The sequence below is a fragment of the Chrysoperla carnea genome, chromosome 2 (assembly GCF_905475395.1).
Source record: "Chrysoperla carnea chromosome 2, inChrCarn1.1, whole genome shotgun sequence".
Taxonomy (NCBI): domain Eukaryota; kingdom Metazoa; phylum Arthropoda; class Insecta; order Neuroptera; family Chrysopidae; genus Chrysoperla; species Chrysoperla carnea.
Genome location: NC_058338.1, coordinates 94,847,904 through 94,863,347, shown reverse-complemented (window position 1 = coordinate 94,863,347; position 15,444 = coordinate 94,847,904). Strand labels below are relative to the sequence as shown.

General features: G+C 31.8%; 1 protein-coding gene across 3 annotated transcripts in view; it reads left to right on the top strand.

The window, feature by feature from the left end:
• The window catches only part of LOC123291763 (casein kinase I), a 36,047-nt gene that overhangs the window by 11,797 nt on the left and 8,806 nt on the right, over window positions 1-15,444 (top strand). The window contains exons 3-9 of one of the 3 annotated variants that reach the window (XR_006534974.1): window positions 743-853; window positions 2,838-3,001; window positions 6,971-7,085; window positions 8,066-8,334; window positions 9,789-9,959; window positions 13,219-13,443; window positions 13,897-14,018. Coding sequence is in view for 2 of the 3 variants with exons in the window: in XM_044872172.1 (XP_044728107.1) it covers window positions 743-853; window positions 2,838-3,001; window positions 6,971-7,085; window positions 8,066-8,334; window positions 9,789-9,959 (830 nt within the window). In the remaining variant the exon portion in view is untranslated. Of the gene's footprint in view, window positions 1-742; window positions 854-2,837; window positions 3,002-4,988; window positions 5,138-6,970; window positions 7,086-8,065; window positions 8,335-9,788; window positions 9,960-13,218; window positions 13,444-13,896; window positions 14,019-15,444 lie in introns of those variants that run through there. The other 2 variants (XM_044872172.1, XM_044872173.1) reach the window with 2 other exon arrangements.

The window sequence follows — 15,444 nt, the reverse complement described above, 5'->3', positions numbered from 1 at the left end:
AACATTCGATGCTCTTTTTTTCTGGAAGAATTTCTTTCATTTCTAAAAAAAACCTGAAAATATAATTATTGTTATTGTAAATAAATATTGGAATTATGAAAAAACAGTCAGTGGACTTTAGATATTTGCTAAGTAATTAGCCTAGTTAGACTAATTTTAAGGCGAAATTACGTCAAAAATTGATTGGAGAATGCGTTTTTTTCAAAAATTACCCGCCCAATCGTCAAATAACTCGATTTTTGAATTTTTTGGAGTAATGTTGTTTTATAAACGTGAGTTTTATCAAATTCCGAAACAAAAAAATGGTAATGATTTTTTCGATTTTTTCTAAAGGGCCCCCTTAAGAAATTTGCAAAAAATCGAGACAAATTTTCGATTTCCGATTTCGATTAAAATCAGTAGGTATGCAAAGTAATTTTGACCCAAAAAATTCAAAAGATGGGTTCATTTAACAATCAGACGATTAATTTTCGAGATAACGTCAAAAATTGATTCAAGAAGTGGTTTTTTTCAAAAATTACTCGCACAATCGTAAATTTAACTCGTTTTTTGAATCTATTGGGCTAAATTTGTCGTATCAACTGAGTTTTATCAAATTCTAAAACAAAAAAAAGTTCATGATTTTTTCTAAGAAGTACCTAAAAAATAAACCCGTGGGAAAAAAAGACATCGTATGTATAAAAAATTAAAAATTTTTTTGAAAGATTACTAATCAAATTTGTTTGTCAATTTTCTTTTTTAGGAAAAAATTTGTATAATAATGAACATGTAGCAATTAAAATGGAGCCTATGAAATCAAAGGCTCCACAATTACATCTAGAATATAGATTTTATAAATTATTGGGAACACATGGTTAGTATAACACTTTTATTTTACCTATTTATGATTTCTTTTGTTTTTTAGTTTTTGTTTTTATTTTGGAATCTCTGATGAAGCCTACACTTTATCAAAGATCAAAAAATAGCCTCTAATTAAAAGCATTCATTCATTATAGAGGTCAAGGTTCAGGCGGTTGCATTTGACAGTCATTTCAAAACGATTGAAATAGTCGTTCCTAAAAGTTTTTCCTCTATTATCTACGACGCACAAACCATTATAGGAAATGGCTCGCAACTAAATTGTCTGAATTTTTGATATGTTGAAAATAAATATACAGGTTTGGAGTTATTACACATTTTACAAACTGCATACCATTTCGCTATGTAAACTACCGAACTTGTTTTTTATTTCAGTAGCAGACGGGTTTTTTTGATTCTTTAAATTTATTTTTTCATTTTACACTTTTCTGTTGGAATTTTCAAATACCTATTTATTGATACCCCGCTTAACATAATTTAATTACTGGCATGTCTTCAGTGACACTCGTAAGATCGATTGCGTAAGAATCATTAAAATCGGCCTATACGTTTGATCTCTAGAGCGCCACAAAGGAACAAACAGAACTCTTGACTTCCTAAATAATCTATTTATAAAGACGATAATTTAATTACTGGCATGTCTTCAGTGACACTCGCAAGATCGATTGACGTAAGAATCATTAAAATCGGCCTATACGTTTGATCTCTAGAGCGCCACAAAGGAACAAGCAGAACTCAACTTCTTAAATAATCTATTTATAAAGACGGTCGAAAAAGTGATTTACCAAATTTCGATCTGAGGCCTAATTTCCGAGATAATTAGCAAAAACTATTAAAAACTATCTAATGACAGAGCACTTAGAAATATAAGATGTCTTTATCGTTGCATTTAATTATCATATTAACATATTATCTATCTATCTTTTTTGAATTTTTATTAAACCCCCACCCAGTCACAATAAAGACATTATTCCATTTCCATGCGTTCCTTCATTGGTTAAATTTATTAATTGATTTGGTTAATTATCTCGGAAATTAGGCCTCAGATCGAAATTTGGTATACAACTTTTTTATGACACAGAGGTATGCATACATACATCATTTTTATAATTTTGATATAAACAGTGTCGATCTTACAATTAAGACGAATCTAATCACATATCTCAAGCTAAAATCCATCACGCCGTGTCAATTAGGTTACATACAACCCTCCTTCTAGTGCAGTCGGGTAAATATATACAGAATGTTTACAACTATAACAAAAAAATTCAGACACTTTAGCTGGGAGCCAATTCCCATAAATTTTATGCGTTGCCATATTAAGTCGTTCTGTAATAACTGTCAAATAGTACTTGAAACCGTTTAGTCAGGGAGCCCGCTGTCGTTTTTGATCACTAATAAGCAATAGAGAATGGACCTCATGGAAACATTTGTCTTGTAGTCTGCAACACACCGCCGCCATTGAGAGAATCTGATTTGAAGTGGTTGTTGGGCAATAGATTAATGTTTGTCTCATAAAGAAATTATACCAAAGTTAAGGTAGTACAAGCGCCAAGGCAAGTTTAAACTTGTGGTTGAAATTTGTACCTTATTTTCAACTTTGATGATGAATTTTGTTATAACTTGAATGAATATGGGCGAAAAATAAGAATAAAATTTTTCGATATTTGCCTTGATTTCCGAAATATCGAAAGCTAAATAATTAAACAAAATTTTCAATTTTCGATATTTAGAAAATTACTCTAGATATCGAAAAATATCTGGAGTAATATGATTCAGTTTGAGATTGCTTACAATATTAACTAATTGCTTTATTGAGGGACCTAGTGTTGAAAATATCGACAAACTTTCGACGGTGTGTTGCAAAATACCAGTTGCCAAGTGGTCTATTTTCTTTTGCTCGATTAGGGACCAAAAACGACAGCGGGCTCCCAGACTACTAGACCTTTTTATTGAACGAAAAATATTGATATGTATAGATGGAGTTATTGAAGGTATACCCCGCGTATATTATTTGGGTACATGTGCTGGGCGTTGGAATGCAATGGTTTTGGAATTATTAGGAGCCAGTCTTGAAGATTTATTTGTAACATGTAATCGACATTTTAAATTAAAAACTGTTTTAATGATTGCAAATCAATTAGTGAGTTCGAATATTTTTTATCTCATCATATTTATTTATTTCTTTCAATTTTTTTTACTACAATTTAAGATGCGTGATTGAATCCAAGCTTTGTGATTTTGATTACAAATATTTTTTTATTTGCAATGCTCAGTTTATTAAAATTTAAAATAGGGAAGATGCATGAGCTTTTTAAAAAAAAAAAAATGCTTTTGATGTCTAAAATAATAAATTCTTTGAATCGAATCAGTTTAAACACTCTCAAAATAAATTTGCATGATCATTAAACTCGAATTTTTTTGCTGAGAAACAAGGAAATCCGACTTGAAAATTGTGTCAGGATAACCATGAGTAAAAAAGGCTCATAGAATTATTCTCTTAATCAAGAATAGTCAGGAAATTTAAAAAGCACTATTTCGATTGCCTTTCTGTAAAAGAATAATTATATAAGAGTACCCTCTGTGTCCTTCTTGAGAACAACCTGTTGCCCGAAGGCGGGACGTCTCCGGGTAAAAGATGCTATTTTAAGCAGATGAAGATATAGGATCTGTGGAGGTCAGACGTCACGCAAAAAGGACACAACTTCTCCGCCGAAATTTATCTTAGAATTAATGAATTCAAGGCTTTGGACCTAAACATTCTAAATCTGACGCCCTGTAGATTTCTGCAGGTGCAAACAGGTATGGAGGTTTCATTTTTTTCCCCGTTCAAGCCCTAAAAATGGGATCATCAGAGAAGGGTCGGTAGTTCAACCGACAGTGACTTGTTAAAAGTTCCACCACTCTTCTCAACTGTGCTCTAGTTCTAGTTTTGGAATGTATTGTTCAAAAATTGCCGCTTTGTACATAAGCGTAAGTGCATTTCGCTTTGTAGGGAGAGTTGAAAGAGTGAGAAATGTTATTCCTGTTACATAAATTTTAGAGACGTACCAAAATTTTAAAAATTATTTTACAACAAATTTGCTAAAACCTCTCAAAAGTTTGTTAATTTTTCTTGAAAATGGGCTAAAAAAAATTTCCGTACGAGGTTTGATTTCATTTTAAAACTGAAACTGCCTTCTTCTAAGCGCTTTCATATTCTAGTTTCAGGCGAGTGCAGTCAAATGACCTTGCTTTACAGTCAATTGACCTTTGTATAATCATATACAAAGTTTGGCTTGCTGCAAAATTGCCCAAGAATCCCAGTAATCAAGATTGGCTTATCGTAGCCATTCGTTGGTTGCAACAGAATAATTAACATTAATAGAAATGCTCCTGACAGGTGACAGTTTTGAGTCAAAAAATTTTATACCTGATTCCCTGTGAGTTACCAAGATAAGATCATCGCTGCCATTCCTGAATTTAAAATATTTCGAAGCATGTTGATACAATAATCCCAGGTTCGGTTGGCCTCGAATTAATAATTAATAAGTTTTGCGAATAAACCATAGACTATAATTGAATGAAATATTAAAGCCTCAAGGGCTCGACCGTCAAAGAAAAGGCTGGTATGAGCACCAGCAAAGCGAAACCGAACAAAATTGATACATTTGTGTTCTCTGGAATTGCTTCCAATCAACAAGTCATTTCAATTTTTCCGAAATTGAATTTCCTGACTCAAATTTAATGGAATATAACGGGATATTTCATCAGAAAGAAATTCATGCAGATTTATTTTGAGAAATAGAATTTCGAAGACTTCTGATTTTGTATTTTAGACCTTCCTTCTGTAATACAATAATTTCAAACTGCCATTGCATGCATCTTCCCTATTCGAATGTCGATTTGATTCTACGAACAAGTTTTGTTTTATTTTTTTCAAAATACTTCGAAATCTGGCTCCAATAATGACACTTCAAAAAACAAGTAGAATTCTTTTTAATTTCATAATCAAAATACTAATATATTTTGTTTCTCTTCCTATCCTTTTGACTGTTATCCCCTTTTCCCGTGTCTTAAAAAAAAAATTCACATCATTTTCCACATTTTCCCCCTTCTGGTTGCTACCCTAAAAAAAAAAAATTAAACAGAAGGAATACCAGAAGTACATTATTTTGGACCATGTGGAAAATATAATGCCTTGGTTATGGAATTACTTGGACCTAGTCTTGAGGATTTATTTGATCTATGCGCCAGACGTTTTTCACTTAAAACTGTTTTATTGATAGCAATTCAACTTGTAAGTATTTTATTGAGATACCAGATAATTAATAAATTGAGCATCATTTACATTCTAGATTGTAGAGTTTAGGTTTACTTAGAAATCGCGTCGTCCATTTTATCAACAAAAAAAAGTCTTGATTCATTTATAATAGGTATCTGAAAATAAAATTGAACCCCCCACAGATCAAATCGAGAATTTAAAGATAGCAAAGTATTTTATTTTTTAAATGACTTTGTATTAAATTCCCACGATAATAATTTCATCGTCACAACCGAGTTTCAGAGGCGCTGAATTATGAGAATTAATCAAATAAAACCTTTGAGCAATATGGGCCTGCTCGTAACTCTAATAGACTTGTGACGTCACATTTTCACGGTCTATTGAAATCGATAGGCTGATGATATTATATCCAATTCATTAATAAAAATAAGAGAAAAAAATGAATCCTGCTTGATTCGGAACGCCGCGAAATACTTGACATCATAGACGATGTACTGACACGTCACATTTTTGACAATATATTTGTTTCTTTTTGGCACATGAATGCTTGTATTGGAAAAAAGATATTCGCCGGGTGCGAATATTCAAAGTTTCGAGCCCTCTTCCTTTTTGGTGGTTTATTAATTTACTAATGTTCGACCCAAGACTTTGCCCTCGAGGAACTATATACACTGTTCAAAATCTTGGTCAGGGCGTCATATATTTTGTAAACATCTCATTTTTAGAAATGCACTATATCGATCATGAGCAGAGTTCATAATCTGATTCCCACTTGGCCGATATTCGGGTGGCTGTGACCAAAATCTTATGTTAAAATTTGAAAATATGCGAGAAGAGATGACAAGATCCTAACTAAAAATTTAAATCGATTGATAAAGATGAAAGATATAAGTAACTAAATAATTGTATCTACATTTTCCTCGAAATAATATTATTGACATGTAATAAATTATCTATGGCAGTCAAGTTATGACGTCAACACGTGCTACTTTCCTCTTTTTCTATTTATACAATTAAATCCTTCATATTTTCGTAGTTTTTGATTTTATTCAAAAATTGATTTCACACGATGTTTTGGCTCGATAACGAACGTCAATTGAGACAATAAAAAATTTTTAGGACAAAGGCCTATTCTATTTAGTAAGCGTGAGTACGCATTTCGCTCATCAGTTTATAAATAAGCCGAAAATACACTTGTTTTAGAAAAATCTTGGCTCTGGAAAAAGTTTTTAAACACTCGATTTGCCCAAATTATATATCAGCTGTTTAATCTACTGCCTAGAAAGATTTACTCAACTTCTAATTCATCTCATGAAAATTAACTATTTTAACTAAAAAAAATGTCTATAATTTCGGGAAAAATATAAATCGATACGAAAAGGCTATGGATTCGAAATATTGATTGTAAAGGGTTGTAATCTTGTAGAAATTTTTGACTCGACGCGTCTAAAAGATTATTTGTTTTTACCTTCAGGCCTACTATACACTCAATCAATTTTCGCTAATTTCGTAAACATGTGAAGTCCCTTTACTTGTAAAAAAACAAGTTCAAGCAATTTTCTTTAAATTGAAAATACTTTGCTGGCTTTTTCTTATCTCCTATCAGATTTCTATGCCTGAGTATCAAGCATGTAATAAAAATAAGAAAGTAATCTGTCTGCGTCGACTAAAGTACCATAGATGCCACGTCGGTCTGGCTGGCTGATTGATTGCTTATCCGGTGCGGGCAGATAACTTTCTACTTATCAGACCCTTGCTTTAAAACAAAGTTCGTTTTATTTTCAGATACTTGACAATTTATTTTTGATTAGTAAATTAACATAATAAACGGTTGTTTTATTTTTTTAGTTGCATCGTATAGAATATGTACATAGTCGTCATCTTATATATCGAGATGTAAAACCTGAAAATTTTCTTATTGGAAGAAATACTACAAAACGAGATAAAATCATTCATATTATTGGTAAGAAAATTATTTTATTTTATAATCCATAGATGTTTATGTTTGCAAGTTAGATGGCTTACCCTAAAATAGCTCTGAGAAATAATTATATTCATTCACTTCCGCTGAAATGATTTTTCCTTAAGATTTGGTATACATACATTTACCTCCCGGATCATACCTTCATACGGATGGGTTTAAGTACGGGAGGGGAATTCCTTTTGGTTAATATGCGACAGTTTTTCAATCGCGAAATATTAAAATGAGGCACATATTGGATTTAGGAAAAAATAGACCGAAACAAATTTGTATAATAGTGTCCCATTTTTGATCGCAAGGGCTAAAAACTTCAGAACCCAACCAACTCGTAATTACAACAATTCTCCTGGTCTATAAAATTTTTGATCCATTTTTTCCGATTACTCACATATCAGCATCTTCTTAGATAGTCAAGCCGCACTTCGGGTCCTTCCGTCAAGATTCAAATCAAAGATAGTGCTTCCAATGCTTCGAAAAACTGAATCGCCTGACTCTGAATAAAACAGGCAGGCTGATCTGGGTACCTGGACACTTTGGCGTTAAAGGGCATGAAATATCGGATTTATTGGTATGAAAGTGCTCGTCTCAAACGCTCCTTTCACACAAGCCTGTCTTTCCTACAACAAGATGCTCCGTATTTACCGAATCGAGGAATGGCACGACAAGTTAAAACTCACTAGAGGATTGTTGAGAAGAGTGGTGGCAACCTTCATAAAATGGGGATCTCTGAAGATCTCACTTTTAGGCCCTGTATGGAGGACGATAAAACCTCCATATATGTTATTTGCATCTGCGACCTTGATAGAATCTTATGGTTTAATCTGCTCAAAATAGCATTTCTTACCCGGAGACGTCTGGCCTCTTGGTGACGGATTTGCGATACGCCTTTTATATATAATTATACATATATTTATGTTATTTGACTGGAACACTCTGTAATATTTGATTGTTTTTTGTTACAGATTTTGGTTTAGCAAAAGAGTATATTGATTTAGAGACAAATAAACATATACCATATCGAGAACACAAATCACTAACAGGTACAGCGCGTTACATGAGTATAAACACACATTTAGGTAAAGAACAATCACGGCGTGATGATCTAGAAGCATTAGGACACATGTTTATGTATTTCTTGCGTGGTTCATTGCCATGGCAAGGTTTAAAAGCGGATACGTTAAAAGAACGATATCAAAAAATTGGTGATACCAAACGAGCAACACCTATTGAGGTAAGCATTCAATTATTTTAATTTATAATTACTCTCAAAATTGGTTTTAATGACTTTAAAGGTCTTATTATTATGGTCGATATGTCCGATAGTCATCATAAGCGATATATTTATATTTACACGATATATGAACATTTTTATCTTTCTGAAATAATAATCATCTAAGAAAAATTTCATTAAGAGCTAATTTAGTGACCTTTTACAAAAATCATCTCTCTCCGGGTAAAAATGTGAGAGACATTTGAAAAAAGGGTTAGAGTATCAATTCTAATATTCACATTATATACTCATCAAAAGTATTAAAAGAAAATTTTAAAATCTCAAAATTTCAAACAGCTATATCTGTTCATAAAAAATCATCGAATTTGGAAACGCAATTGCTCATATGAAAACTTGTTCTTTTTAGGTTTGGAATCGTATTGCTCAAAAATTCAATCTTTTACCGCTTTCTACAGGGGATTGAAAGGGCGGGAAATGTTTCCCTGAATTTTAAATAAAGTTTAAAAGTGCACCAAAATTGTTAAAATCATTTTATAACAAAGCTGATAAAACCACTTGAAAGTTTGTGTAGTTTTCTTAAAAAATGAGCTTTTAAAAATTCCCGTACGAGCTTGTGTTGAATATATGTAAGGACTTACATATTATTTTATATGTCATATGTAAGGACAATATGTAAAGAAAGCAATTTCAATTTTTGAATGATATGAGACCAATTTCAATGCGTTGATTATTTCAGAAGAGACAGGACTTTCCCGCTTGTACGGGAATTGTTTTTAGCTCATTTTCAAAAATAATAAACTTTCGAGTGGACAGCAAATTTCTTTTAAAATAATTTTTAAAATTTTGATACACATCTAAACTTTACGTAAAATTTAGGGATAACATTTCTCACCCTTTCAACCCTCCACAAAGCGGCAATTTTTGAACAATAGATTCCAAAAGTAGAACTAGAGCACAGTTGAGAAGTGGAGCAGGGCACTGTTGTTGATTGAACTTGATCTTCACAGCATGGGAATCTCAGATGATCCCATTTTTAGGAGGACAACGAAACCTCCATCCATTTTATTTACATCTACAGAACTTTCAAGTTCAGAATTTTTGGGTCCAAAACCTTGGATCCATCTTTTGGAGAAGTTTTATGCTTTTTACGTAGCGTCTGGCCTCGATATAACCCTATACCTTCAATTGCTTAAAATAGCATCTCTTACCCGAAGATGATTCGCTTTTGGGTGACAGATTGTTTTCAAAGAGGGGACAGAGGAACCTTTGGTCTAGATTCTAGAGACCCATTTGAGGTTCCTCATGTTTTATTATTATTATTCCAAAAATAGAAAGAACAAGTTTTCAAATGAGCTATTGCGACGAAATTAAACATTAATTTATTTATAGCTATCAAGCTCAATTTCAGAGTACTGTTATACGAAAATCTAAATTTATAAATTTAATTTCCGTAGGTATTATGCGAAGGACAACCTGAAGAAATGGCTACATATTTACGTTATGTAAGACGTTTAGATTTTTTTGAAACACCTGATTATGAATATTTAAGACGTTTATTCCAAGATTTATTTGATAAAAAAGGTTACGTTGATGATGGTGAATTTGATTGGACAGGAAAAACTATGGTAAACATTTTTTTTTTTAAACTTTACATATATGTGGAAACTTACACCCATATTTTATGTGGAAATGTTTGTGTGGCACTTGAATTTATTCAAATTTTGTTGACTTAACTCACATTCTCACATAACTTGAAACACTTTATTTATTTATTAAAACTGGTTGTGGTGGGGTAGTTTTTTTTTTATTAATGTTAGTGTGTTTTGTGTACATGTATGTGTAAATGGACTCGTCCACAATTTTGGATAGATTTATTTTTTTGTATACATTTCAAAAATAGAAATTTCTGCTTAAATATTAGGCAAGCATACGATTTGTATAGTGCCGTAAGGGAATTTTTGAATTTGTATAAAAGCTACGAAAAAATTGTACCTTGCTAATGGAAAACTTCTAGTTATAAATTCCCAGCCCAAAAGTCATTTGCTTTACAAAAAATACAACCTCTTTTAACTCTACTAATTATTAATGCAAACAAACAAAATTTAAGATCCAACTTGAGATGAAAATCTAGAAATAATCGAAACCATCTATCGAGAAGTAACGAAAGGATGTCCAGAACATTTCGAATAATTCAAAACCTAGTAACTCGGCTCGGAGCTTAATAGACCACAAGCCTATGCTGAAATTTTTCGAGTGAAATGACCCATCAGGAAACATGTTGGAAAGATGCTCCTATATGTAAAAGAAAGTTTAAGCACCCTGGCGTCAGTTTTGAGCGGTACAGGTGAGTACATGTAAGAATATGAATATCACACTCCTTGGTATCTCACCCCTGCATCAGCAAATATGTACGGTTTTGTAAGATACTAATTCTGCATAAATATTCGAAGCGAATAACATAAATGTCGTACAGTGAGATACTAAGGGGTGTGACGTGTTTATTTCTGAAACTTTTGATTTCGCGTCAATTTGCGAAGCCCTACGTATTTATTTCTGTACGACATTTATCTTATTCGCTTCGAATATTTATGCACAGTTAGTATCCAGCAAAGCCGTACATATTTGCTGTTACAGGGGTGAGATACCAAGGGGTGTGAAATTCATATTTTACCTGTACTTTAACATATAGAAGCATCTTTTTCAATATATTTCCTAGGGGGTTATTTCACCCGAAAAATTTTGCGTGGGCTTTGTGGTCTATGAACTTTATTGTATTAAAAAAACCAGATAACTAGGCTATTATCTGCCTGGTTATTAGGAAAAAAATTATTCCTGGCTAAATACTTTTTTTCGGAAAGGTTTTCGAAGAGTTCTCCATCCCAACAGTTTCGGCGGTCTTGTCGATGATTACCGGTGAAGTTAGCGGACTACTTGACTCAAATATTGAAAAATTTCGAGCCAGAATATAAACGACTATTATTATTAGGTTACCAACTGAACGGACGAGTTTACGTTCATCAAAATTTTCCACAGTTGAACTATAGTATAAATAATGTCGAATTTACTTTGGGTGGAAAGAGTACGAGAATAAACACTCCCCTACTTCATCATACAAGATGGAAAAATTCTAACATTTAAAAAAAAAAGCTAAAATTTTTGAATTTTTTCATTTCTAAAGCTATTATATACCGTAAATATATAAAATTTTTCATCATAAGGAATCGACTAATTCAAAAAGTCCAAGAAATGTTAAATCGAAAACATAAATGAAGAGAAAGTAAAGAAAGTGTGTTAACCTCGAAAACAAAAGAAATTCAACAAATCTTTAAAACAGAACTTTATAGAATTACTTTTGTATTTTATTTTGATGACAAAATAAAATTTTGTTATTTTGTGGACGATTCCATTTTCTTTCATTAATTTTTCACCGAAAACTTTTATTGATTTTAATCAGCCACTAAAATTTGGTCTGGTGGCCTTAGTTATTTTCTAACATGCATAAATCTGATAAATTTTTATTCAAATAGTGTGAGATTTTTTATTTAATATTTTTGAACTCGCCTAAAAAGTCGGGGGTCATTTTCTACGAGCTAGGATAGAAGATGTAATTCATTAAAATTAAACATTGAATACTGTATCAAATCAGGTATTTTTGTTCTTTGTAATGAAAAGGGAATGTTAAATACAACCTTACAAACTTGCCAGAATACCCGGGTCATTCTTAAAAATAAAAAACAACAAAAATTTTACCTTATTTCAGAATTGTTCATTTTCTCTCGAAAGAACTGGTTTTTTCATTAAAGATTCATTTTTAAAGTTGGTTAAATTTGCAACAATTTGAAGCCAGAACGATTTTTATTGGACCGATAGTTTGAAACATACAGTTATTCAAAATTTGCCAATTTTTCAAGTTACACGATTTACTCATACACGGACGACATGGCAGATGAAAATGGAGTAAACGACGAATTGTCGCTGCCCCTCTGGATATTTTTGAAAACCCTCCAGACGTATCAAAAGTCGAAGTTTTCGACCAACCAGGGCCATCATAGAGGGCAAAGTTTGATCAAAATAAATACATCCTGAAAACTATTTTCTGAAGTCTTCCCTGAAATGAAATCCTCTTCCTTTCTCTTAGATGACTTTCTTGGTTAAGGGGAGTCACATTAAAGTCCTCTAAGCCCCCAAGAGAGTCAACTAAGAGGAAGGGAGAGGAGGTCTTCAAAAACTTGAATGGGAAATAGTCAAATTTTACAGTTTTGATAATGTGTTTATTTTAATCAAACTTTGTCCGCTTTGACAGACCTGGTTTGTTCATGACGTCATATTTTGAGATGTCAGGGGGATTACAAGAATATCCAGAAGGGCACTGACAATTTTGACATGCCATCTGTTGATGAGTAATCGTGGAACTTGAAAAATTTTCCAAATTTTGAAAAGCTGTTCGAGTCTCAAATTATAGCAAATCTAACCAATTTTAAAAATGAATTCACAATCTTTGATGAAAAACCAGCCTATCCCAAAATCAACAAAAACTGAAATAAGGGCAAAATTATTGTTTTATTTTTAAGAACTACCACATCGTCTTCCAAGCTCGAAAACTTGAATTTAATATTGCCTTTTTATTACAAACAACATATCAAAAAAACCAAATTACTTAATTTGATGCAGCGTTCAAACCCTTTTCATATTTAATTAGACTGAATTAAAGATAATAAATCTAGCTTAAAAATCCTCCAACTTAGTTCAAAGTCATCAATTAAAAAGTTTTTTCGTTTTTTAAACAAACGCATTTCTGAAAGTAATAAGCCAGTTTACACCAAATTTTGGTTCTTTTTTTCTTTTCTATAAATAATCCAATTTTAACTAATCATGTACCTACAGTCAAATTTGGGTAACAGTGACCAGAATAAGAAAAGCAGACCTATTTTATCAAGAATGTTTATGAGGTCACGAAATTTTCCATCAAAAAGACACCTGTAACAAAAAAAAAAAGTGGGAATGATGTCATGTACCCTCATCCATCTTGATCGAAAAATACGTTCACCAAGAAAGAAAATGGATAGTTTCAGAGATACGGAACGGTTTGATAAATATTGAATAATTCGGGTAATTTTTATCCTTTTAAAAAATTTCTATCCTCATCCCGGCTTTTCGCTAGAGCACAGTTGAGAAGAGTGGTGAGATTCTTTGACAGAACATTGTTGATTGAACTATCACCTTCATAATATGGGGATCTCTGATGATCTCAGTACTTGTAGTATCTGTATGGAGGGCGACGAAACCTCCATACATGAAGAAATCTGCAGGGCGTCAGACTCAGAATGTTCGGGTCCGAAACCTTGGATCCATCAATCCTGGGAGAGATTTCGTCTGAGAAGCTGTAGGCTTTTTGAGTGGCGTTTGCCCTCGACAGAATCCTGTAGCTTCATCTGATTTTAATAGTATCTCTTACCCGAAGACGTCTCGTCTTCGGATGACGGGGTGTTCAAATAGAGCACAGAGAGATTATTATTATTATTATTATAATCCCGTTTATTCAAGTTATTCAACCTTTTTCAGACCCCGAAGTTACTACACCCCAAATTACCACTTTATCAACATTTTGAGCCACACGTATCTAAGAAACTGTTCATTTTTAGATGGTTATCATTGTGTATTGTTTTTCTCCTCTTCAGCAGCCCACAAGAGGAGGTATACTCTGAAATTACCTAAAAAACTCACTCTGAAACCAGACATGACTGTATTTTTTTGAAAAATTATTAGTTAAATTTGGATCTTTTTTTATCTATTGACCTGGTGTTTTAAAATAAATATTAATTGTTCAAATATTATTTGTGTTTTTTTTTGTTTATTTTGTTTTTAAATAATAATTTATTGCATGCTGCGCTCGCTTTTTGTTTACTAATAAAATATACACACAAAATGAAAAGCCTGCTAATTTTTTTGCTCTGAGACAAGTTCGTAATTTTCCTCCTTCGCATATTGTTAAAACAAAATCGGATAAGGTACGCATGATTTAATATTTTAATATTTTTTTCGGTATTATTGAAAATTTAAAAAATAGCCTACGGTTATTTACGTTCAATATTTTTTTGAAAAGGGTTAAATTTTAGTAAAAATGAGATTTTTAATTTTGATTTTTCATTTTCAATTACGATTTAGTCGTAAAACCAAAAAAAAAAAAAAAAAAAACAGTTTCTACATCAGCTTTCTCAAACTTAATTTTGATACATCTTTATGAATATTCAAAATTCAAAATAAGTTTTAAACAGAAGTTGTTGGAAATATTATTCTTAATTGACTTTATTCGATATTTTAAAAACGTTGGGCAATTCCGATTGGAATTCTAGATGGGTATTTTTCAACCTTGAGAAACACCTATCTCGCCAATCTCTCTTGAGATAACGTCAATTAAGAATAATATTTCCATCAACATCGCCAAAAAGACATATTTTGTTTCAAAAATTTTAAAAAATATATGTCCGAAACTGCTAAAAATTTTTATACATGTTGTCAGTGCTTAAATAAAGTAAATTGGAAAGCAACAAGCGTTAATTTTAGTTCCCGTGGTTAATTCATCAGTTTTTGTGCTGAATAAAAAATAAAAAAAGGTACGATAAACTTTTTTTTCATTATAGCTCCGTTAATTTTCGTGAAATGAATTGAAACTTTTTCATTTTCAAGGTCTTTTATAGTACTTTAAAAAGTTTACGATATACTTTTTTCAAAAAACATTTTTCAGTTTTTTTGGCATTAAATACTCCGAATTTCAATCACCAATTACTCGGAAAGTCTTGATTTTTCGAAATATACTTAAGGTAGTACGAGCACCAAGGCAATTTTAAATTTAGGTTTGAAATTATTTGTACTTCATTTTCAACTTTGATGATGAATTTTTGTTATAACTTCATGAATGTAGACGAAAAATAAAAATACAATTTTTCGATATCTACCTTATTTTTCGAAATATTAGAAGCTAAATAATTAAACAAAATTTTCAATGTTCGATATTTTGAAAATTACTTCAGATATCGAAAAATTTTATTCTTACTTTTCGTCTTATATAGTCAAGTTATAACATAATTCATCATCAAAATTGAAAAAGTC